General features: G+C 42.6%; 1 protein-coding gene across 4 annotated transcripts in view; it reads right to left on the bottom strand.

Moving 5' to 3' along the window:
* The window catches only part of LOC147014234 (contactin-4-like), a 588,183-nt gene that overhangs the window by 250,751 nt on the left and 311,631 nt on the right, over window positions 1-25,801 (bottom strand). For all 4 annotated transcript variants that reach the window (XM_085852006.1, XM_085852003.1, XM_085852004.1 and 1 more), the window contains one exon: window positions 21,288-21,420. In XM_085852006.1, coding sequence (XP_085708132.1) covers window positions 21,288-21,420 — 133 coding nt within the window. The remainder of the gene's footprint in view (window positions 1-21,287; window positions 21,421-25,801) is intronic.

Raw genomic sequence — 25,801 nt, 5'->3', positions numbered from 1 at the left:
TTATGCCACTCTCTGCTGCTGCAGTCTGCAGTCAAACTGCAGGGTGCTGCAGTCAATCTCGCTGCCCTGGCTTGCGGTCCACTGGCCAAACAGTTCATTTTGTGTCTGTTTAAAGTGCAATGCACAATGTGCCTTTGTGCCCAAATCCTCACCCGGCCTCACCGAAAACAGGTTTTTACACACACAATGTTATATGTAGCTGTTCTGTCTATAAATTACATAAGCTTCCTCCAAAGCATCATGTTTAACAAGATGACTGACTGACATTTTCCCTGTTTACAAGAATAAATCTATGTTATGCAAATCAAATGGACCATGCTATTCTTACAACAATCGAACGAGCTATGGATCATCCCTGCCCCTTCCATGTAACAGTACATTGGCGTTTAATGGTGTATGTCAGTATCAGGTGATATGAGGTTCTGATATATAAGCATTATAGCCCAGGAGCATTAGTATAGGGATGGAAAAGAAATGCAGAAAGCTGATTTTTTTCAGGGATAGTTCTCTGATATCTCCTGAGTAAAAGTGCATAAAATCCCGAAAAATCCCGTTTGTGCTAAACGCGTGGGAACGCGAAATCCAAGATGGCCACCGTTTCGCTAATTCTGTAAGCCGGAAATCAGCTAATATCACATATGGTCATGTAATACATGATCTTAGGAGTTTTAAGGTGTGAGGAATTCATTCCCGGTGTTATTTTTACATATAAACCATCATTTATATCATCATGATTGATATCATGGCCCTTTTTTAAATAAAGAAAGGTCACGACATGTGAGCAGTTGAACAAAATAAATTTTGTACAAATGCATTATACATGCATGGGATACATATGACACCAACCAATGTAAACCGGACAAATGAATATAATGGATGTCAATTATCATATTTATTGGATGTGACTAAACTATTTTGTGTTGATTTGTAGGTTTCCAGCATTACTGTGTTGACACCGATGGGAATATTTTATTACTTTAAAAATTGGTGGTATCAATTGAGCCTCCTTATTTTGGTTCAAACAATGTCTTTATCCTGCCCTCATATACTTCTCTTTATGTTTCAGATGAATAAAGCATGATGGCAGCCCAGGATATATGTCGACTCTGTGACAAGGTCATCACCTCAGAAGTTAGCATAATTACCACAAAACGACTCGACAACATCCTAAAAATCAGTGCGGAACTCCAGGATGGGGTTGACAAAAAACTTCTGCAAGAGCATCCTCCAATCCCAGCCCATATATCTTGTAAAACTAACTACACTCGACCTTCTAACGTTACAAAACACAAGAACATGGCTATGGGAGGTGATGATAATGATGGAGATAGAGAAAGTAAAGTTATTTGCCGTTCCCACGTTCCCACTTTTAATATCAAAACACACTGCATATATTGTGGAAAGTACATGGACACTGATCAGCATAATAAGCTAGCTATAAATCGACGTGAATATATCCACAAGGCTGAAACAACAGAACTCCTCTCATCAATCATAGCCAAAGCACTAGAACGAGATGATACTTGGGGTAAAGAAGTTCACATCAGAGTCCAGAACGTTGGGGATCTTGTAGCAGCTGAGGCTAAATATCATCATCACAGCCAAGTTCAATTAAACAAAACCCGCGCTTTTGAAAAGAAGCTGAAGGGACGCCCTCTCTGGTTCTGTGGATGATTTAAAACAGCGAGCTTTCGAAAAACTTTGTGAAGACATAGATTCTAGTGATATCTATCAGTACTCGATCATTGATCTCGAAAAACTCATGCAAAAGTTCTCTGCCAATAGAGAGTGTTACACAGCTAAACATCTGAAAACGAAACTCCAGGAACATTATGGTGATAACCTCATAATAACCAGTGAACATGGAAAAGAGACCATTTACACGTTTTTAGATGAAGCAAGTAGAATACTTAGAGATAGTTACAAAGCAACGGGATTAACAGCTGAGAACATAGTAGACATGGCAGGAACTCCAATAGATAATCAGATGCGGTCAATGCGATATGATACGTCTCATTATCCCAAGTTTTCTGATTTAAAGAGTAGTGATAATATGGTATCTCCACTTTTATTAAGGCTTTTATCACACCTGATAAAAGGCAATAAATGTGAACGTCGTGTATTTAGCTCATCACATGGTATAACAGCTGCTGCTCGCCAAAGATCGTTTGTATTGCCTATTCTGTTGGCGATAGCTGTGTATATCAACACTAATCTTGAGTCTCGTGAGCTTGTCGATATGCTAAGTAACATATCTTTTTCGGATGACTATCGAGAGGTGTTGCGACTTTATGATGCATTACTTCCGACAACAGAAGAGTATGACTGGGAGGGATCGCTTCTTAACTTTGCTCTCGATAATGCTGACATTGATATCCGTACTTTGACTGGGCACAATACTTGGCATGCATTGGGCGGTATTGCATGCAAAACTCCAGCTGGCGACTACGTTGAGCCTGAGGGACCCCGCTCAACCAGAACCAGGAGCTCTATCAATGTTGGAAAGTTAGGAGAAATAGCCCTTAAACGGTACAGAAAACCAGCAGTTCCTGGTCTGAACTTCTGGTCTGAAAACCGGGTATTTTTCACCCGGTAAAACCCGGTAAAATATTTTTTTCACCCGGTAAAATATTTTTTTTTCACCCGGTAATATATTTTTTTCACCCGGTAAAATATTTTTCACCCGGTAAAACCGGGTCTGAAAACCGGGTTCCTGGTCTGAAAACCGGGTATTGATTGGACCACTATTACCCCCAAACCCTAATCCCCCTGGTCTAAAGGCAGTGATTAAGCTGGATGACATGTGGCTGGCAAGCTATTTTTTGACTGATGATATAGCTTATTGTCCATCATGGAGTGGCTTTAATCAAACCGTTTGCCAGGGAAAGTTTGAAGTTAGTAGAATTGACATCCTCCCGTTTGTTAATCATGAACCCACTCAGCCAGATCCACAGTACTCTGCCCTTTCTTTTGTACAAAACTGCTCAGTGAAGTACAAACTGGGTCCAGTTCCAGTGACCTTTGACCAGCCCCTGTATATAAAGGCTGCTGATGTAGTCACGTCATCTCCTGACCTCACAAACATTTTCGTTAGGCTTGGTGGGTTCCATTTAGTCATGTCCTATTTAGGGTCTGTGGGTCGTATTATGAGTGACAGTGGACTGAGAAACCAGTGGGAAACTGTTTATGCACATAACTCAGTAAATCATATGCTCACAGGCCATGCATATGCTCGAGCATTGCGTGCCCACATGCTATCAGCAGCTTCCCTTGTTGCTCACTTGCTTGAAACCCCAAACTGTTTGAGTGGAGTAAACTTGAAAAAGGTAAAATCCCGACACAACATGCTGCTCAAACACACGTGTCTCCCAGAAGTTCTTGCCGAAGAACATGCCGTCACACAGCTCTCACAGATAATGGACGATCTCCAGCAGGACGAAGCTTTGAGCAGCAGGACAGGGAAGTTATGGTTTGAATACCTAAAATGGTTAGAATCCTACTGCTTTTCATCCGTGCAGAGCGCAGTGGAGATTGGGAGCTGCATTTATATAGTATCACCAAAATGATACCCGTTCTCCATGCTGGTGGGCATACTGCGTAGGCAAAGTCATCCAGACTTTATCTGGATCAAATGAAGCAGTTGAAGACGAAAATGGGCAAGAAATAATTTGCCAAGTACACATCAGAGGGATACTGGACCGTCCGGAGAAGTAACCGCTTCTGGTCTGGGAATTTCACAGACCAAACAATCGAACAAGTACTGATGAGGATGCTTAAGTCTTGAGGAGGTCTAGCCCATGGTCGTGGTGTCACACTGAGCCCCGAATCAAAAATGGTGCACATAATTCCACAAACTGTTCCAATTTGTGAGTCTCTGGAGGTCTTCAGTGGTGTGCACTCCAACACCACCAATCAGCACAAGGACCTATGCCTTACCTCAACAGCCCGTGATGGTCTTCACTTGACGAGGTTTAAAGATTACCTTGCCCAGCATTCACCATTCATCTACAAGGGTGAATACAAGGACAGGTCAGTCTGCATTTCCACAGACATTGTTGCTCCAGCAACAGCCAATGCAGATCATGCGATTGCACTGGGGGATTTGGCTGCTAATGAACTCACTGGCAAGAACTATGGAGATGCCAAGCTCAAGAGGAACGATAAAGTGATATCCATCGGTGCTGCCACCAATAGTGCTGAAGTCCGTGGGTGCTATGTGGAGATTGATCCCATTTCCCTCTTCCTTCGTGTCACGTGTGTCATACGTAAACGTGAAGAAATGAAAGTTCACCTCACATATGAGTTCACCAAGCACCCGCCATCCCTTTTTGAGAGTACTGTGATGCGCAAGACTGCCAAAAGTGTACTCGCAGATGCCCCGAAATCCTATGTTAACCCTATGTATGCCGGAGAGTTTCAAAATGCTCTCCGTGTTGTTGATGGAGGACATCTGTTACATAGTGTACTGTGGCTCAAGAACTGTACATATAACGATCTTATCAATGAATATGTTTCATATGTAGTCAACAACCATGGAAATGAAGCTATTGTGTGTTTTGATGGCTATGGTGAACGCTCTATGTCCACTAAGTTTGCCGAGCAATGCCGTCGCATAACTGGCAAAAATGTATCTCCGGATATTGTGTTTGAACTTGAAATGTCGGTGGCTTGTAGCCAGCCTTCTTTTCTTGGCAACCTCAACAACAAAGCTAGATTTATCTCTGCTCTGATGGCTTCTTTAACCCGTAATGGTATAACATGCCGACAAAGCCAAGCAGATGCAGATTTCCTCATTTGTAACTCAGCTATCGAGCTTGCTGAGGGATGTGATCGTCCAGTTATTCTGGTGGGAAAAGATACAGATTATTGGTTATGCTGATCGACAGATCTTGTCCAAACTTGTACATGCAATATGCAAATAATGTCATTTATAGCACAGACTGTATCAGAGAGGCTTTGCATGTGAGTGTTAGGGACCATCTGCTTGTCTCCCATGCTATCACAGGGTGTGATACTGTTTCTGCAATGTACAAAGTGAATAAAAAGACAGCCTTAAATGTGTTACAGAATAAGGACTGCAAATTGCTTGATATTTTCAAGGCAAATGACGCTACTCATGAACAAATTGCCAGGGCTGGGGAAATCTTTGTCTTAAAGTTATATAATGCGAACGAGACGTGTGTGTCCCTTGACAAGTGCCGATTTTTATCATACCTGCAAATGATGAAAAAGACTCGAAAGAAGAAATCCTCATCTTCTGCATCATTTCAACTTGAGAGCTTACCTCCCACATCTGCAGCTATGAGATATCATGCTTATCGGGCCTACTATGCTGTGCAGGAATGGTTGGGCAACTCCTTACAGGCAATTGACTGGGGTTGGGAATGCAATGATGACATGCTCATCCCAATCAACACAGACGGACCACCTGCATCAGATTCTGTATTACGTATGGTGTCATGTGGGTGTAAAACCGGTTGCGGGAAACAGTGTTCATGCCGCAAAGCAAGTCTAGACTGTTCAGCCATGTGCTCGACATGCATTGGGCAGAACTGCACTAATGCATGTCCACTTGATGGTAACAAGAGTGACAATGAATAAAGTTAAATGGAATCATTTGATACGATAAGAAAGCACTATCAATTTCATTTTTAACTTTTTCAAATTCTCTGGCAAAGTTATCATCAATGTACATATGCTTGTATGTGCATCCTTCCATTTTCCTTTTAAAATAGTATAACTGTGTTTGAATGAGATTATAATGGGAGAAGTCATGATAATTCCAACACTATTTTCATTTCACATGTGACCTCATCAAATTCTCATTTGGAAATGTCAGTTCACATAAGATTTTCATGAGTTCACATGTAATTCTCATGCTTGTGAGTTAACATGAGAACAGTTGGTGTGGGTTCTAATGGAAATATAGTATAATGTTTAATTATATAATGCATCAGAAACATTGAAAAGAATATATTACAGTACTATTGGTTTCATGATGGACTAATCTATGTGGAAGATGACTGACGGATCATTGCCGATGCCTTTTTTGTAATAAATTTAACCAAAATTTCGATTTAGAGGGTTATAATGACTTTAGGATTTAAAAAGGGCATCACTAATGAATTCCTCATACCTTAAAACCCCTAAAATCATGTATTACATGACCATATGTGATATTAGCTGATTTCCGGTTGACGGAATTAGCGAAACGGCGGCCATCTTGGATTTCGCGTTCCCACGCATTGAGCACAAATGGGATTTTTCAGGATTTTATGCACTTTTACTCAGGAGATGTCAGAGAACCATCGCTGAAAAAATCAGCTTTCTGTATTTTTTTTTCCATGTTTCTAGGTGTTCTTCACTTCATGCTCCTGGGCTATTAAACAAGTCAACAGAAGGCCTGTTTTGGTGATGGCAGAGCTGGCAGGATAGCGTATACAAGTATGCACACCCGCCAAAATCTCTCCAGCCTGTGCTCGAATCTTGACCCAACTTTACACTGTTCATCATGGTGTTTCACAAACATGGACATGCATCAATTTGTGTGCAATCCATTGCATAGACATTAAATCAGAGGGCCCGTGCGCCAACAGTGCTTATTGGTGGACCATAAAGTCTTTCCCAAAGAAGTGTTGAGATATTGCCAACACACTGGAATAAATTACAAATTCCTGCACCCTCCCATGGAGTACTCTCCTTCACAGTGAGATGACCCATCCAAGATTTGATGGAGCCTCGATTAGTCATTATATGCCAAGGAGCTCTTGCAGGATGACTTTGACACACCTTGATAAACCTCCAATGATGCTTTGATATGAACCTTAGTATGATCCAAAGTTTATTTTTTTTCTGTTTGTATCAAAACTGGAGATACTTAAAGCATCATCATACCTTTACTGATAATCATCACAATCTCAAATTACCTCCAACCACCCATAATCAGAGAACACATAATAATAATAAAAATATGGGCTATACCCCTGGGCACTCACCTATTAGCGGCTGGATAAGAAAATCAGGGAACTACTGGGAGGCATGGATGGACCCACAAAACATGGCATGGTGAAGAAAGCAAATATCTATGGATTTTTTTTATTTTATTCCGTGAAAAAACTTTGGTAGTGATGAAGTGTAGTGTGTGGTCAAGTTTCATCAGAATTGTGTATGGATTCGGAGAAGAAAACAAATACATATTTTGGGGGGCAACCCCCATGTAAACCCCCTTAAACCTCAATTTGTTTAATGCCCTGAACAAACTTTAGTGTATTTTGGGTGATGAAGGTTGTGGTCAAATTCCATAGAAATTATGTGTGCAGTTTCAGAGAAGAAAGCAAATACATATTTTTGGGGGCAACCCTCTCGTTCACTGGCTCAGATCCCTATTTTTGTCGCGAATAAACTTTGGTACATCACAGGTGATGAAGGTTGTAATCAACTTTCATCGGAACGGTTTGTGTCATTTCTGTGGAGGAAGCAAATACCTCTTTCGTTGGGGGAGGGGAGGACAACCCCCACGTAAACTCGCTAAGTAGACCCCCTTACAGCCACATTTATTAATCCTGTGAACAAACTTTGGTACATAAGTTTCATTGAAATCGTATGCGCAATTTCAGGGAAGAAGTTGCAAGTACTTGTGAACGGGCGGACATACCGACGGACGGACGAGCGCCATCCCATAAACTCCCTGGAACTATGGTCCAGGTGAGCTAAAATAAGGTAAATGTTACGCAGTAATTCAGAATTATCATATTAAAATACAGTAAACCCTCATCCAACACAGGTCTTCACAATGCAGATTCATTTATACGCATGGGAATAAATGCGGCACTTATTTCCCAAATGCACATAAAATCTGATTATACATGGGTTTGAATGGGCACTGTGACCACGTCGTGCGCAGAGGTGAAGTCTCTCGCCACAGCCTACCATCCATGCTGTTTTCAGTCTGCATTGCACCGTTGTTGGGTGAGTCTTTGCCCAGTAGATTTCTGTCACTCAATATTATTTAGCCATGTACTGTACACTTAAATAGAGAAGGTACAGAAAGGTAGTGGAGTGATTGCATCATTGGTTAGGTGTGGTGATGGAGTGAAGAAATCCCATAAGGTTATGACATTAGCAGAGAAAATCATAATACTCGACAAGTTGTGTGGCAGGATGAGTGTAGCATCGGTCGACTGTGAGTATCATGTGAATAAGTCCACCATACTGAGTCTCCCATGTGAATGAGTCCATCATCTCATGTTGTCGGGTCAATTTATGATAAACAACCACCAAACCCACAACGAATTGCAACAAAAGGTTTCTCAGTGGTTTTCATTCCTACTGGATATACTGATCAATAGAAAAAAGTCCACCAGAATCTTACATCCGGAAATGGGTTAGAACAGTCATTTTCAAGATGGCCGCCACCGGGCTTTGAAATAACTAAAACAGCTATAACTTCTTCAATAATTGTGATAAAAACATAATTGTTGGTTCTGGTCCATGGTTTTAATGGATTAGCAATCCACTGGTGTCAATAAAATTTAGATCTGATCAGTATTTAACCTGAAATCCAAGATGGCGGCAAAAAATGAAGGGTGTAAAATAAATAAATTGTCTCTATATAATCAAACCTTTGTTCGGCAATCACCCAACATTTATCAAATTATAACAAAAGGGTTTTCAGTCTTCTCTTAACAGTAATTATATGTGATGTATTACATGTCAGGGGAATGTCCCTGGCTCTGAGTAGCCTATTAGTCGGGTAAATCTACAACAAAAAATAGCCTTACCCCCAAAAAATTGATACAAAAGGTTTTTAACGGTTTTGGGTAGGGTTTGACTTCCAAAATAACATACTAAAAATCTACTCAAATCCACCTACTGGAAAGGGCCTATTTTCAATATGGCGTCCAAAATGGCCGCTGTGGGCCTAAATTGCCATAGAATGGGCACTAGTTGGCCTATATTTGCGATTTTTGTGTCAATTTCTGTTTCGGAGGTCAACAAATCTATTGAAATCATTTTCAAAGTTGATCAGTGATGGGAAAGCCTTAAATCCAAGATGGCGTCCAAAATGGATGGCGTAATAAGTTCTGGGCGGGTCTAAGCCCTGATCTTGTCATCGAACAGACCTTGATGAGATCCCTGAAGAGCACTGGTGGCCTAACACACGGAAGTGGGATGGGTGAAGAACAACGGTCTCGATGGACAATGTTAATGCCGGTCACGTCGGAATATAACAGTGCGATGCAGGAATTCACTGATCTTTTGTACACGACTAGTGAACAACACAAGGAATCTCGTGGTGTAAGGATGGAAAGAGATGCTTCTGACCTAGCCAAAATCAGTTCAAAACTCAGTGAATGCTCTCCGTTTTCTCCAGATCCCTCACTAAGAAATGTTGTGACTGGAGTGGTGGCCACATCGGATGTGAATGTCCACGAGCATAAGTCTGTTGGAGAGAAGATTATGGAAAGTATGGTCAATAAACCCGCTTTCACATCTTCCTTCAAACGAAAAGACAGAGCCAAAACACTTGGAGATGTATCTTCAGTCAAACTTGGTCCAGACAGAGCAATTGACCCTGCTCTACTCTTTCAAAGATTTCTTGTTGTGTCAAAAACAGGAGACATTTCGTTGGAAGATGTCATGGGCTATGGACTGAGCCCATTTCCCCCTGCCCTGTTTGAGGGTATAGGAATTTTCAGAAAGGCTGACAAACCTCAATTAGTTCAAGCTATCAGAGACCATTCTGCAAAAGTGTCAAATGATACCGTGTCTGACTCTGTTCCCCAAACTGAGCACTATGTTCTTGATGGTGGCTCCTTGCTGCATCGTTTGTCATGGACAGCCAGGTACAGTTTCAATGTGATAGCCAAGTCGTATGCTGACTTCACTATTCGTCACTATGGAAAAGCAACAGTCGTTTTTGATGGTTATGATGATGGACCATGTATTAAGGACAATACACACAAGTGCCGTGGCCATATTGTTCATCCCGAAGTCAGCTTCACACCTGGAACAGAATTCCCTGGCAAAAAGTATGAGTTCCTGTCCAGGAGCTCCAACAAGCAACAGCTCATCAACCTCATCATTGAGGAGATGAAGAAAATTGGCTTGAACGTAATTCATGCACCAGGGGATGCCGATGTAGACATAGTAAAAGCGGCAGTGACATCGTCATACCAACAATCAACTACCCTGATTGGAGAAGATACAGATCTGTTGGTGCTATTATTGCATTACGCTAGCGTCGATAGCAAAGAACTGTATTTTCGTTCTGACAATTCATCCAGGAACTGGAAGGTGCACAATATCAACCAGCTGAAAGTATCATTGGGTGAAGAGCTATGCCCACATCTTCTCTTCCTTCATGCGTTCACTGGGTGTGACTCGACATCTCGAGTATTTGGAATTGTAAAAAAGTCAGCATTTCAGAAACTGGCAAAGGGGGATACAGCAATCAAGACTTGTGCAAACACCTTCCTTGCCCCTAACCAAACAAGAGACATGGTCGTGGAAAACGGCAACAATGCCATGAAAGTATTATTTGGAGGACATCCCTGTGATTCCCTCGCCAAGTTGCGATATAATGTCTTTGTGAAGAAACTGGCTTCAGCTAAGTCGTTTGTCACCCCAGAGCGTCTGCCACCAACAGCGTCTTCAACAAGGTTTCACTCTCTGAGAGTATACTATCAGATTATGGTCTGGATGGAGAGGAACGGAAAGTTGAAGGCAACAGACTGGGGTTGGAAACTGGAGGACAATAAACTAGTTCCAGTCATGTCAGACAAGGACGCTACTCCAGAAAGGTTGTTGAAGATGATCCGATGCAACTGCGCAACTGGCTGTAGAACAAGTCGCTGTAGCTGTAGGGGATACGGTCTGCCATGCCACAGCATCTGCGGACCCTGTCAACTTGATACCTGCGAAAATCCTTTCAACAAGACAGTATCGGAGGACGAAGAGGAAGCATAGTTTATCTATGGTAAATGCTACTTCAATGAACGAACTTTCGTTGAAGTTTTCGATTTACCCTAACTTGAAGGCATTTTAATTGAAAGTATGTTCCAGAGGAAATGGTGATCATTGTGAGAGCCGATTAATTTATTACTTTCTAAATTGCCAAAGCATATTTTTATTTATGTTATGCACAAGATGGTCAATTAATTCTGATCACTACAACCAAGACAACTTTTCAGGTAGACACTATTTGAAGGATTGGGCATGACCTCCAAAACATAGGAATAAACACAAACACTACAAATCTAGTCCATTTATTTCCTGTTTTAAAACAAGTACACGCCCATGGTGGCCATTTGGAGGAGGGGGGCATTTTGGATGCCATCTTGGATTTAAGGCCTTACCATCACTAGTCAACTCTGAAAATGATATCAGGTGATTTGTTGACCTCCAAAACATAGAAATCGACACATACATCACACAAGCACAGCATTTATTGACAATTTAGTAGCAAATTTATGCCCATGGCGGCCATTTTGGGGGGCCATTTTGGACGCCATCTTGAATTTAAGGCTTTTCCATAACTGATCAACTTTGAAAATTATATCAGTGGATTTGTTGACCGCCAACACATAGAAATCGACACATATATCACACATGCACGGTATTTATTGACAATTTAGTAGCAATTTTATGCCCACGGTGGCCATTTTGGGGGACATTTTGGACGCCATCTTGGATTTAAGTTTTTTCCCATCACTGATCAGCTTTGAAAATGGTTTCATTGGATTTGTTGACCTCCAAAACATAGGAATTGACACAAAAATCACAAATGTAGGCCAGCTATTGCACATTCTATGGAAATTTAAGCCCACGGCGGCCATTTTGGACGCCATCTTGAAAATAGGACCTTTCCGGTAGGTGGATTTGAGTAGATTTTTAGTATGTTATTTTGGAGGTCAAAACCTACCCAAAACCGTTGAAAAAGCTTTTGTATCAATTTTTTTGGGGTCAAACCACAAATTTACTCTACTATATCCCTTTCATCGAATGCTCTTTCCCTGAATGTTTTGTTTTCTGTGTTTCAGGTTTGAAGAATGAGTTCTCCTAAGATGCACGAAGATTGGTGTTCAATTTGCAAGGAGAGGCTTGAGGATGGAAGTGACGTTGTGCAAATTCGTCAGAAGGGCGCTGATGGCATCAATGCAGCCAGGGTTCAGAGAGGTGACGATGTTTATGTGGCAGCTGGATGCAAGGTACACACAGACTGTCGTACATGGTATATAAATTAACATGACATCCTGAATCAAAAGAAGAAACAAGGATCATCCAAACCGTCCAGGAAGTGAAGTTCACGTGTGTTGACTGGGCATTTCAACAGCAAATCTGACTGCTTGTTCTGTGGGACCACAGTGGACCTTGGAAGTTTTGACTGCGGTCATTCACAGTGAAAGGGCGGATTGAGTACTATGGTGGATATCTTCATGCAGCTGACTGCATATATCATCATCAGTGCAGTGTCCATTTCCGCACTGGGTGTGATGTACCAATGCACTTCCGGAGTGGACCAGATTCAACAAGTAGGAAATATGGATGTCCGATAGATAGTGATCAAGAGCAGGCATTCTCCAGAATGTGTTCATATCTTGAGATGAATGATGAGGAACAGATGACTGCTTTGTACCTTCGTGGCAAAATGGAAGAGTTTCTTATGGATGAAAATTCTCTTCCATCATCCAACTATTATCTGAAGAAGAAAATGAAGGAAAGATATGGGGACTCCATTTATATTGCTGAAGGAGAGGGCATAAATGACGTAGTTACATTCAGGGAGAAAACATCACACATACTCTGGTCATTCTACAAAGAAGCACAGCGAGAAGGAGATGAAGAGGCATAATTGAGAAGAGGCATAATTGAGACGGCAGCAAGGCTGATCAAGAGTGATATCAAGAACAATGTACCATCTGTTACGGATCACTACCCAAAATCAGAATAACTTGAACTTGACTCTGCACTTGCATTCCTTCCAGATACACTTCGAAATATGTTGAATAGTCTGTTTGTTGGAAAAAACACGCAACGTAAAGTGGCTAGTATTGGACAAGCCATTGTACAAGCAGTGAGACCTCGGGCTGTCATTGTACCACTCCAGATTGGTCTCGCTGTGCAGATCTATCACATATATCGGTCAAAATTCCTTGTGGAAACTCTGTGTAATATGGGGTACGGCTCATCATATGGTGAAGTACTGCGGTTTGAAAAGAATGCGGCAAGCTGTGTCACACCCGATTTGCTAATTGAAGAAACAGGCGTATTTGACCTATCAGTGTTGTTTGCCAGTGAAAATGTAGATCACAACATAATCAACCTTGATGGAAAAGGTACCTTTCATGGAATGGGCATGATAGCTGCATTGACTCCTGGTAGAAAATCAAGTCATCTTGTGACAAGGCAGAAGATTTCAGAATTGAACCTTGTACAGATGTCAAAAATTTCTATCAAAGAATATGGCTTTGCAACCAATGTTCTTCGCAACATCAAGTTCAGAGACCTCCCTGATCTCCGAGTCTGTGACATGAGAGTTGAGATCTCCTGGGAGCTATCCTTCCATTTCAAGCAGACTGTACCAGGTTGGCAGGGGATGATGCACATCCTTCACCGAGGATATATATGCACATCCCATTTCAAGCAGACTGTACCAGGCTGGCAGGGGATGATGCACATCCTTCACCAAGGATATATATGCACATCCTTCACCGATATATGCACAAACCACTATATTTCAGATCAGACAACCAGTCAAGAAGCAATCTGAAAGTATATGACATCAATCGGATGAAGCATCTTCTTGGGAATAAGTTGTGCACTCAACTATTATTCCTGCACGCTTTCACAGGATGTGATTCAACATCTCGTGTGTATGGCATTGGGAAAAAATCAGTCTTTCAGAAACTCGTGGAAGATGATCAAGGCCTCCAGTTGTGTGCAGATACATTCACTTCGAGAGGCGTCAGCCACGCTGAAATAAAGAAACTTGGCAGCCAAGCGATGGCCGTTATATTTGGTGGGGAGAGCACAAGTTCTCTGGCAGCCATGCGTTACAAGATATTCACAAAGAAGGTCGCTGCTGCCAAGTCTTTCATTACACCTGAACGTCTTCCCCCAACGGAATCTGCCACCAAGTTTCATTGTCTCCGAGTGTACTACCAGGTCATGGTTTGGATGGGGATGGAGGGTGACCTCGATCCTCTGGACTGGGGCTGGAGACTTGAAGACAATCGATTTGTACCTATCATGACTGCCATGAATGCTGCACCAGACACTCTTCTGAAGATGATACACTGCAACTGCACCACAGCTTGTGACACAACCCGTTGCAGCTGCAGAAAGGATGGGCTTCCGTGTACGTCTGCATGTAGATCATGCCAAGTGGCGTTTTGTGACAATCCACCAAATCAAGCCTCTGATGAACTAGTGGACAGTGATGAGGACTGGAATTGTAACCTAAACTGCCATTATGTAATGTTCACAAATAAATGTTTCAGTGGCACCAGATGTTCAGTGATTTTGGTTCAGATGGAAAATTTATTGATTTTTGCACTCTTGAATTTTGCCGCCATCTTGGATTTCATGTTAAATACTGATCAAATCTAAATTTTATTGACACCAGTGGATTGCTGATCCATTAAAACCATGGACCAGAACCAACAATTATGTTTTTATCACAATTATTGAAGAAGTTAGAGCTGTTTTAGTTATTTCAAAGCCCGGTGACAGCCATCTTGAAAACGACTGTTTTAACCCATTTCCGGATGTCAGATTTTGGTAGACTTTTTTTCTGTTGATCATTATATCCAGTAGGAATGAAAATCACAGAAAAACCTTTTGTTGCAATTTGTTGTGGGTCAGGTGGTATTTTGACCCGACTGATGGTCATTCGTTCAAGCCTGACTTCTGAGATTTTATTACAGAAAAAGGCTAGGCCCCTGAACAGGTGTTCAACGCTGACACAACGGCACTTTTCTACAATGAAAAAGGTAACAGGATGTACATCTCCAAAGAGCAGAAGGCAGCACACTGGTTCAAGTCTTTGAAGGATCATCTTGCACTTCTTTTTTGTGGAAATACATCTGGCAACTTGAAATGCAAACCTTTTGTGCTGTGGCATCGAGCAGCGATGATGATCCTCCAGCTTAAAACAATTAACCCCCACCCTACAAATTTCTATATAATGTATAGTTATTCCCTCAGAGGTTTTGATTAACAACAACAACAACAACAACAACGACAACAACAACAAAAAAAGGTCTGAACTATTTGTCCGTATGTTACATTCGCCTACCCCTATTTATCCCATAAGCTGTTCAACTTGGGCAACACAGTTTTGCCAAACACACTGTTTTCCAGGAACCTAACCCCCATGTTGGGCAAGGGTTTGCAGTGTGCTATTTGGTGTTTGTCTGTCTGTTTGTCTTGTCTGTCTTGTCCGACCATAATATATCCGGTTGTTACTGATCCAATCTCAAGCAAACTTGCCAGGGGGACTAAGGGTCACACGACAGAAGTGGTGATTTCATTTGCCCCCCTCTCCAAAGGGGATTTTTTGCCTTGGGCGAACTCCGTGCTAAGGTGTATAAAATTTAACACGACTGTTACTGTCATTACTGTTGTTTAACACCAATCTGAAAGAAATTTGGAGAAAACTTGACGTCCTTGAGGCATTCAGTGTTTATCGTGTCCCATACTGACACAGACCCAGGCCCTCTAGACTTGCTAGGCCTCTAGGTAGGCCGCTAGCTCGGCCGCAGTGATCTTGAGCTAATAAAGATGTGCTCACATGAGTCTTTACACATGAATCATGCATCCCATTGCCTGTACAATTTTTCAAGCCTTCAGATTATATGTGGACTGGATATGGATTGTTTATAACTTATATATTGGGACCTCATACGTAATTTCTACCAATCATGGCTGAAAGTGTGACACGCGATATTGGCCTTGATGCCCTTATGGCCCAATTGTGATCTTTATTCAACATGTAATGCCATTCTTCTCAATTGTTAGCATTATTTAATATTTGCTTGAGGGAAATTTGGCTAAAATATTGGGCCCCTGTGCTTGGATGGTGCATCCCAAGGCTGTGGAAGAAAAGCAACATGTATATTTACACATGTGTGGTGTGTAGGCTCAGAGTAGCTGGTTTGCGCATCTACCAGAGTATAATTATAACCAACTAGAAGGGCACTCGTTAGAGTGCCTACCTCTGCCCCGTAATGCTTGATCCATGAGAACATATCGGGCCTGATCAGTTTTTTTGAAATATCATACTATATATCGTTTTTGAGCCAAGAGCCTGGTGTTGGCGCAGTGATTAGGGCAGCGGCTTGGGATCCAAAAGGTCCTGAGTTCAAGCCCCGTTGAGCCACTGAATTAATACACCAGGGGGTTGACTCAGCCTGTCATCCTTCCGAGGTCGGCGAAATGAGTACCAGTGTACTGGGCCGGTGTATACCCCGGTTAAAATAGGTGTACCATATCCCTGTGTCATAAGAGGCGACCAGGGTTGCGTCAGAAAGGGCATCCGGCGTAAAACATGTGCCAAATCACTATGCGGATCATACGGATGATCCGCTGTGGCGACCCCGAACGGGAGCAGCCGAAAGAAGAAGAAGATATCGTTTTTGAGCCATATCTCTCAATGGTGAATAATCACTTAAGAAAACATTTTAGTCGTCGGATCCAGATACGGATCTTCACCAAAATTGAATCAATTCCTCGTGGTCACAGATCCAACCCGTCCACCAAGTTTCGTCTAAATCCGTCCACAGCTTTTGAGATATCGTGCCATATATCAGTTTAGCCCTATCTCTCAATGATGAAGAATCACTTTAAAAATTCTAGTCGTCGGATCCGGATCCGGATCTGCCACAAAATCTAATCGCTTAGTCCTTGTCATACACCCAACGTTCCCACAAAATTTCATCCGGATCCTTCCACAACTTTTTGAGATATCCTGCACACAAACAAACAACCAGCCAAACAGACAGAAAGGGGTGAAAACATAACCTCCTTCACCTTCGGTGGCAGAGGTAAAAATTAATAAAATCCATCCTATGATAATGGCAAATGATGATGGCATAATAACAATAATGATAATGGCAAAATAATAATATTAACATGATGACAAAATAATATTAACAATAAGAGTTCTAACATTAATCATAGTAATAATAATAATGAGGACAACAACATGGTCGAGTCAAAAGCATCAACGGCTTAGCAAGTGTGAAAGAAATGTATAATTAAGGTGAAAAGGACTTTGAAGACAATTGTAACTATGTAGATATGCACAACACATCATCTCCCCCACCCCCAACTTTCCCCAACTTCTCCTGGCCGCTTCCTCAGGGAGCGGATGTTTCTTGGAACCATACTGGGGCAGCTTAGCCCAAATATTCAAAAGAATCGTGCATTTTGAGAAACAAGCACCAAATTTGGCACAAATGTACATTAATATGTTGCGAACATTTTCAGATATTGGGCCACTTGAAATTCTCTCTTTATGTCCGCCATATTGGATTTCAAAATGGCCGCCACTTGAAATCTACATTTACTATTATCCCTGGACGTAATGCAGCTATTGACTTGATTCTGGTATCTAAATGTATGTTTTTGGGGGCAAGGAATCCAATGGTAGTGGCCCTGATCCGGCACTCACACATGATCCCACACAGTGGCCATGATCCGGCACTCAATGGACGTCGTGAAGAATGCTTTGGAACACCTGAATCCTTGACAGACACCAGTGATCACCGTTGATCAGCCACTGTTTGCTTTGGCCAAGCAGATACAGTGGAAGTGGCCAGAGAGCTATGGTGAAGACCAGATAGTGGTGATCTTTCGTCGCCTCCACATAGAGATGGCGGCATTGAGAACACTGGGGACTGGCTGAAAGGGAGTGGTTGGGTGCAAGCACTTGTGCAAGCCGAGATTGCGACAGCAGGGAAAGCAGACTCATTCCTGCGAGCATCACATGTCTTGCGCACAAGAAGAGCACATCAAGTGACTGCAGCAGCACTGTACATCCTGCAACACCGTGCTTACAACCACTACTGTCTGAGAGAAACCAGGGATGCAGAGGACCTTCCGGAGTTTGAAGACTGGTGTTGCCAGAGAGGAGAAGACATCCCCCAGTTTCACTACTGGGCAACCGTGCTGGAACTGGAACTGTTGGTTCTAGTGTATGTGCGTTCTCTCAGGCACGGATCGTTAATGATGTACCTCGATGCTCTGATGGAGCTGGTCCACTGGTTCCATGCACTGGATCACACCCACTATGCTAGGTGGATACCAGTGCACCTGAAGGACATGGCTGAACTCACCATCAAATACCCAGATGTAGCCAGGAAATTCAGGGAAAGCCACTTCACCATTCAGAAAACACAGAGGGTGTTCTCTTCAATCCCGATTGACCAGGCACATGAGCAGAATAATGCCTGCATCAAAGGAGACGGTGGAGCAGTTGGGCTCACTGACAACCCTAGTGCCCTACGTCGCTGGATGGTTGCGGGAGCAGAAGTTACCAGGGTGATCGAAGAATTCCAGGATGGGAACCAACACTGTAGACGGCAAACAGCAGACACACGTCATCATGATCAGACGCCAAGTGTACAGGCCTCATTTGTGAAAGATGTTCGCTCTCTCGTCGGTGTCATAGAGGAGATGGGCAACCCATTCGAGGAGGAGAGTCAGGATGTAGTCAAACTGGACACAAAGGAGATCGCAAATCCTGCTGCTGTGGAGACCGTGATGAATGTCAAGAGGATTGGTCAAGAGCAGTTCGAGGCTTTCACCAGAGAGTGTCTGTTGGACAGAACAAAGGCAGTGGATGCACCCATTCTTCGTAACAAGCTGAAGGTGTTCAGCACTTCCACTCCAAGAAGCCAGAGCTTAGGTCAGCAACAGCTCGCCTCCATTACATCAAGAATGACCGTGAACTCTTCGCACGCCTGTACATTGGCTGACAGACGAGGGATGGAAACCTTGAGGAGTTCTTTTGTCACGAGAATCTGGCATGTCCTCCTGCATTGTCTGATGGTGGAAGCCTCTGCACTGGTACCAAGAGTGATCTCCTCACATGCTTGGAAGAAGTCTCCGACGCAAAGACAGAGACTCCTGTCACCACCTGTATTGTGCTTGATGGAGCAGCCATCGTCCAGATGCTGAAGCCGGCTGCATCAAAGACCTTTGAAGAGTATGCACAACAGATCTTCATCCCATATATGTTCACGAAGCTGCAAACAGTGTCATGCCTGGATCTGGTCTGGGATACTTACCTTGCTGATTTACTGAAAGGTAGTACACGTGCAAAGCGGGGACAAGGTGTGCGGAGACGTGTGGTGGCTGCCGCAGCCATACCAGGAAACTGGCAGAACTTCCTACGAGTGGACAGCAACAAGACCGAGCTGTTCAGGTTCCTCTCAGCAGCTCTCATGGAATGGTTTGACCAGGAGGATAAGCAACTCATCATTACTGATGGAGCAGTGCTCAGCAAGCCACTACTGCCAGATCTGACCTCACTCGCCCCATGTAACCATGAAGAAGCTGAAAGTCGGATGTTGCTGCATGCATCTCACGCAGTCCAGCATGGACACCATGCAATACTCATCCGGACTGTAGACACCGATGTTGTGGTGTTGGCAGTGTCCCTGGCACAGGAGTTGCAACCAGAAGACAAACTGTGGCTGGCATTCGGAACAGGCCAGAGTTTCCGATACCTAGCAGCACACAAAATAGCAGCTGGATTGGGACGAGAGAAGGCTCGTGCACTGCCAATGTTCCACGCTCTAACTGGATGCGACACTGTGTCTAGTTTTCATAGACATGGCAAGAAGACTGCGTGGGCAGTCTGGACGGTACTGCCAGAACTCACTGAGGCGCTGCTGCTGCTGTCCTCTGCATCTCGTGACATACCAGACGATGCATTGCGCATCATCGAGAGGTTCGTGATCCTGTTGTATGATCGAACCAGCAAATGCACAGACATTGACAAGGCCAGGAGGAAACTCTTCGCAAGGAAGAACAATGTGCAGCTCATCCCTCCAACGAAGGCAGCTCTGGAGGAACATGTCAAGAGGGCAGTGTATGAAGGTGGACATGTGTGGGGTCAGATACTGCTGCCAGCACCAGAGCAAACTCCACCCACCAACTGGGGTTGGTCAAGGACTGGAGAAGGACAGTACACACCTTACTGGACCAGGCTAACTGAGGAAGCTCACAGCTGCATTGAGCTGGTTTCTTGCAAGTGCAAGAAAGGGTGTGTGAGGCGCTGCAAGTGCAAAAAGGCTGCCCTTCAGTGCACAGCCCTGTGTGTGTGTGTGAAGGGGACTGCACATGACGATGAGTCAACAACATATATGTACTTGTGGCAATGCTGAACTTGTTAACATGACACTGTTTATGTATACGTATCTTCAGTACCGGTATATACCTAGCCTCAGATACCAGTACACCTAGCCTTAAATACAAGACCATGTAGCATGTCAGTATTATACCTAAGACATTTACAGAACTAAGACATTCTTTTCAAAGTATTGTGTTGAATGCAATATTTGCCTAGATAATTTCCAAATAAAATTATATAACAGACTGTGATAGATAATATTAAGTTGAAAATGGTACCATTGGATTCCTTGCCCCCAAAAACATACATGTAGATACCAGAATCAAGTCAATAGCTGCATTACGTCCAGAGATAATAGCAAATGGAGATTTCAAGTGGCGACCATTTTGAAATCCAATATGGCGGACATAAAGAGAGAATTTCAAGTGGCCCAATATCTGAAAATGTTCGCAACATATTAATGTACATTTGTGCCAAATTTGGTGCTTGTACACAAAATGCACAACAGGATTGCTATGCTGCTACACTACCAAAATTTGATGCCACCAAGTTTTACGAATGTATTGACAAGCAAACTTATTCCTTATGCCTAATGAGAAGTCATCACTTTGGTAAGAATTCCACAAGCAAATATCAGCAATGAAGGAAGCACACAGCTCCTTTCAAAGCCTCATGACATCAATTACGCAAGGCACTCAAATCCGAGTTAACAAGCTTGAAGTAGCAGCGTCTGTGCATAATTTGAATGCAGAACACTTGTTTGAAATGCTATTTCCATGACAATGCCACATTGTAGTTTCTCTGAAACCAATCAAACATCTTCTCAGTTGTATAGCATGTACATTTGTTAGTGAAGCAAAGATGATTCATGCAGCTCTGCAGATTAATGTATGTGCTTTTGGGTACAAACTTTTCCCTGTATGATTACCTTCAAGTTGAAGTTCTGCACTTGAAAAAATGCTGCCATGACCATTGTCCGCACGGCACTGGTACATGCCCCGGTCCACAGGCTTCAGTATGTTTATGGTCAAAGTGCCGCTCTCTCCAACATGAATCCTCCCCTGTAGGCCAGTGAACAGGGAAACCTTCATGAAATCGATATGGCATTGGTTCTTTCCTCTCCCCATATATACATGGCCCTTGTGGGCAGTGTGAAACGTTCTGCAATAGCTTCCAAATCAACCCCAAGCATAACCACGGTGAGCTAATAAGTCTGTAGTTGCTGCAGCACCACTCAAAATAACATAATTTCCTTGCCATCGTATGACACCTGCACAATGCAGCTTTATCATAGTTGTGCATCTCATTCTTCAAGTACCATGTGAGTAATGTGAAGCATACACACAGGATACATACAGAGAGCTGTAGCCTTTTCACCTTCCCCTTATAGGTTTCTGGAGCTCTCTATTGGGAAGAGAGATGCTAAGGGATTTGATATAAAAGCAATCTCTTGGTCAAACTAATAATCCACATGGTCTTGGCTTGTAGCTGCCTCGATGCTGAAGAGTAAAGTAAATGAAGCCCCAACTAGGAACCAAAAACCTCATTTTAAAGTCAGTATTATTAAACATAGAAAATTAGAGTTCATAGAACACCTTACCCCGCACAGTCTTGAGAAAAACAAAAGGGAAGAGTCTTTTAAAGTCTTGCTTTGCGTTTCCGGGCACGATCTACATTTCCTACGAGGCGCGATGTTGTCTGAATCTCGATATTCTCCCACATTGGGAGCGAAAGAGCATGAGGTGCTGCCATATTTGTCTAAATGCAGGACCTCACACAGTTACTTAATATTTTTCCAAGTACTGCTAAATGGAAGGTTTTTTAAAGTGCCATGAAGGCTATTTTGTGTTCTACAGTGTTCAAGTATTATAATTCAATTGAAATAAAATAATAGTTTTAAAGGCTGTAGAAGAAAAGTAAAACAAACATACTTTCAGAAATTTACCGCCGTCAATGCACCGTCTTTTACGCCACCTTATTTACCATGTTAAATTAGTTCTTAATGCTTGCTGTTTGTGTCCTTTATGATGTCCATAGTAACAGTAATTTTCCTGTTTGGAATGATTTTCAATTTTGTTTGACTGCCAGACAGGTAGGCAGACAGACAAAAACTAGGACAATCTCCGACGTCACCAGATATGCTCTGCCCACATTATTACATCATTATAATACCTGTACCAGGTTTGATTTAATTCCACAAACCCAGATTCAAAATATTAAATAATTCTGCCTGCCAGACCATGTTTCCGATCAGGTTGAAATTTAAAACATATATTCACCATGACAACGATGTCATAATTGTGACATTTCATGTGAATTCATGAAGCTGTTCAGAATTTTTTTTAAAGATTTTCATTAAATCCAATATGGCTGCCAGACTGTGTGACATGAATAATTCGTGAACACCCTGATATCCTCAAGGCTTGCGAAACAAGTGGGTGAAGTTTCCCCTTGATTTGTCAAGCCATTCTGGAGAAGATGATTTTTAAAGGTTTGAGGGTCAATCCAACATGGCTGCCAAACCATGTGACTTATGACATCATAATTGTCAATACAACATTCTATATGAGTCGTAGCACCGATGGTGAAAATTTTGTGTCAATTGGATAAGCGGTTGCACAGAAAACAGAGAAAATTAGCATGGACGTACGTACATATGGATGGACAACTAAAGATTGTCATGCCTCCGGCGAGTTCCTCAGCAGAGGCATAAAAAAATTACTATGGGCAAGTGCAATCGGGATGAGATTCCATACATTTTGCCAAATTCAGAGCCAAAGTACTGCTGAACTGCAGGTTCGGAGTATCGGAAATACAGAGGTCCAAAGTTTTTCCATTTTTTCCGAAATGGCTGCCACACCACGTGACCTATGACATCATAATTATCATAATATTCTACATGAGGAGTCACATCTATGGTGAAAATTTTGTGTCACTCGGATAAGCGGTTGCAGAAAAACAGAAAATTAGTACGTACGTACAGACAGACGGACGGACAACCGGAAGGCATAATGCCTATCGCGACTTCGTCAGCAGAGGCATAAAAACTACCAGACTCCTTTCCTCGATGGACATGTGCAATTGGGATGACATCACATACATTTTGCAAAATTCAGAGCCAAAGTACTGCTAAACTGCAGGTTCATGTTCTGATTCATGTTCCAATTCCTATTCCATAGTGCTCATAAATATAGCATTCTATTGAAATCAAGTAGCTCTTCGATCATAGACTTACATCTGTAGACAAAGACACAGACATGCATGACAGACAGACAGACAGACAGACAGACAGACAGACAGACAGACAGACAAAGTAAGCCAATTCTTAACCCCACTTTTCACTTTGCGTGAGTGTCATTATAAATCATGAGCCTTCGTTTTTCTTAAATCTCATTATCGCTGGATTTTGGAGAACACATGGGATTGCCATTTTTTTTTTTTGGGGGGGGGGGAGATCATTTTACGTGATACAGATGTGGGTTTGGTTCAGTCCATTACATTATTCAAGGAAAACACGTCTGAGAACAGAAAATTAGTAATTCAAATCTTATGACCAGGCCTGTTATGTCCATGGGCTCAATTTATTAAATGTCCAAGATATGAAAGAGAAAAGTGAAATAAATAAACTCAGCAGTCACTCAAAAGAAGAAAGATAACGCGCACACACACTGACACACACACACACACACACACACACACACACACACACACACACCCACACACACACACACACATACACACAGGCACACATATACACACACACATACACACGCATACACACTCACACACACATACACACACACACAGTCACACACACACACATGCACATACACACACACGCACACATGCACACACACAGACACACACACTGACACACACGCACACACACACACACACACACACACACACACACACACACACACACAGACACACACACACACACAGACACACACACTGATACACGCGCACACACTCGCACACACACAGACACACACACTCACACACACACACACACACACACACCACTGCCGGGCAACGCTGGGCCTGATTATTTCCCCTACTTCCTCCCACCCCTCCCTCCGGACTCCCACCACAGGGGGAAAAATGCAACAGTGGGAAACGACGACGGAATAAATGGGGGGGGGCGGGGTGGTGGATCACAGAATCACAATAAATAAAGAATTATTTACAAGGGAAAAACAAAATCTAAGGCACCACAGACCAGACTCGAGTACGGACGGGGAGGTGACACGAGAAACAAGTGAGGCCTTAGCTCTTCTCCGGCGACAAAGCAGCCACGACCCCTCAATGAAGCAGGCAAGCAGTCAGGAACAAGACGAGCAGGACGAACAGTCAAGATGAACCAGGGAGAAGAGCAGAAACACGAGCAGGCCAAAACCATTCCTCTCAGGACCCCCCCAAAAACTCTCTGTTGAGCCCCCTCACCGAACAAAAAACACCCTCCCCCTTGGGAGGCGACAAAACTCCTCCCCTCAATCTCCGGACAATGTGCTTCTCAAAATTCCTCCTTCTCTCTCTGCAAGGCCTGAGCAGCACCTCACCCGGGGGGTGGGGGGGGGGGGTACAGAAGGTTTTACATACAGGTACTTCACATTAAAGGTCCTTCACGTTTTACATACATGTCCTTTCTTCACATTTTACATAACAGACTATTTATTGCTCTGAGCTTGTGAAGCGAAAAGTGGGGTTAAGCGATCGGTAGTGTAGTACGTTGTAAGTTCGTATAATCGTTTGTACGTCGCACAAGTCTGCATTGTGTTAAAAGCGTACATCAAAAACTGTTCAGCGGAGGAAATTGAAGCTGTGTCACATGTTATATGACCATGTGATATAGCGGTCACTCTTTTGAGGTCAACATAGGCCAAAAGTCAACATCGGCCAAATTTATAAAATCCTCAATTTTCATTCGATTGACTTGAAATTTGAAGAGGATATATATTTCAGGTTACTGAATTCAACTAGCCAATTATTATTAAGATCATCATCGACCAAAATGTCAACATCGGCCAAAGGTCAACAACTCAGGTGAGATTTCTAAAATCCTCAATTTTCATTCGATTGACTCGAACAGTGATTCTCAACCAGGGGTAAATTTACCCCTGGGGGTAAAAATTTACATAGTAAGGGGTAAATATATCATACCTGAAAATTAAGTATTAATTCTGTAATACACGATACCTGGTCAACCTGTTTAAAAAAAATGAACTACCTTTCATACCCCCCTAAAATTCCTTGGTTTTTGATAATAAAATCATGTATATTCATTCAAAATTTATGAATCATAAAACAAAACCGTTCATATCTTCGTATACTTTGCTTGCAACACGACAATGGTGATGTACTTTTTTATTCATACATCATTCTCATTTCTAACTCGGTCACTATTTTTATAATGATGATGCTGATAGTAACTATTTAGTC

The sequence above is a fragment of the Eptatretus burgeri genome, chromosome 13, assembly GCF_056783735.1.
Source record: "Eptatretus burgeri isolate ZD-2024b chromosome 13, Ebu_testis_v1, whole genome shotgun sequence".
Taxonomy (NCBI): Eukaryota; Metazoa; Chordata; class Myxini; order Myxiniformes; family Myxinidae; genus Eptatretus; species Eptatretus burgeri.
The sequence above is the reverse complement of the archived record's forward strand: the minus strand, read 5'-3'. Positions and strand labels throughout refer to the sequence as shown.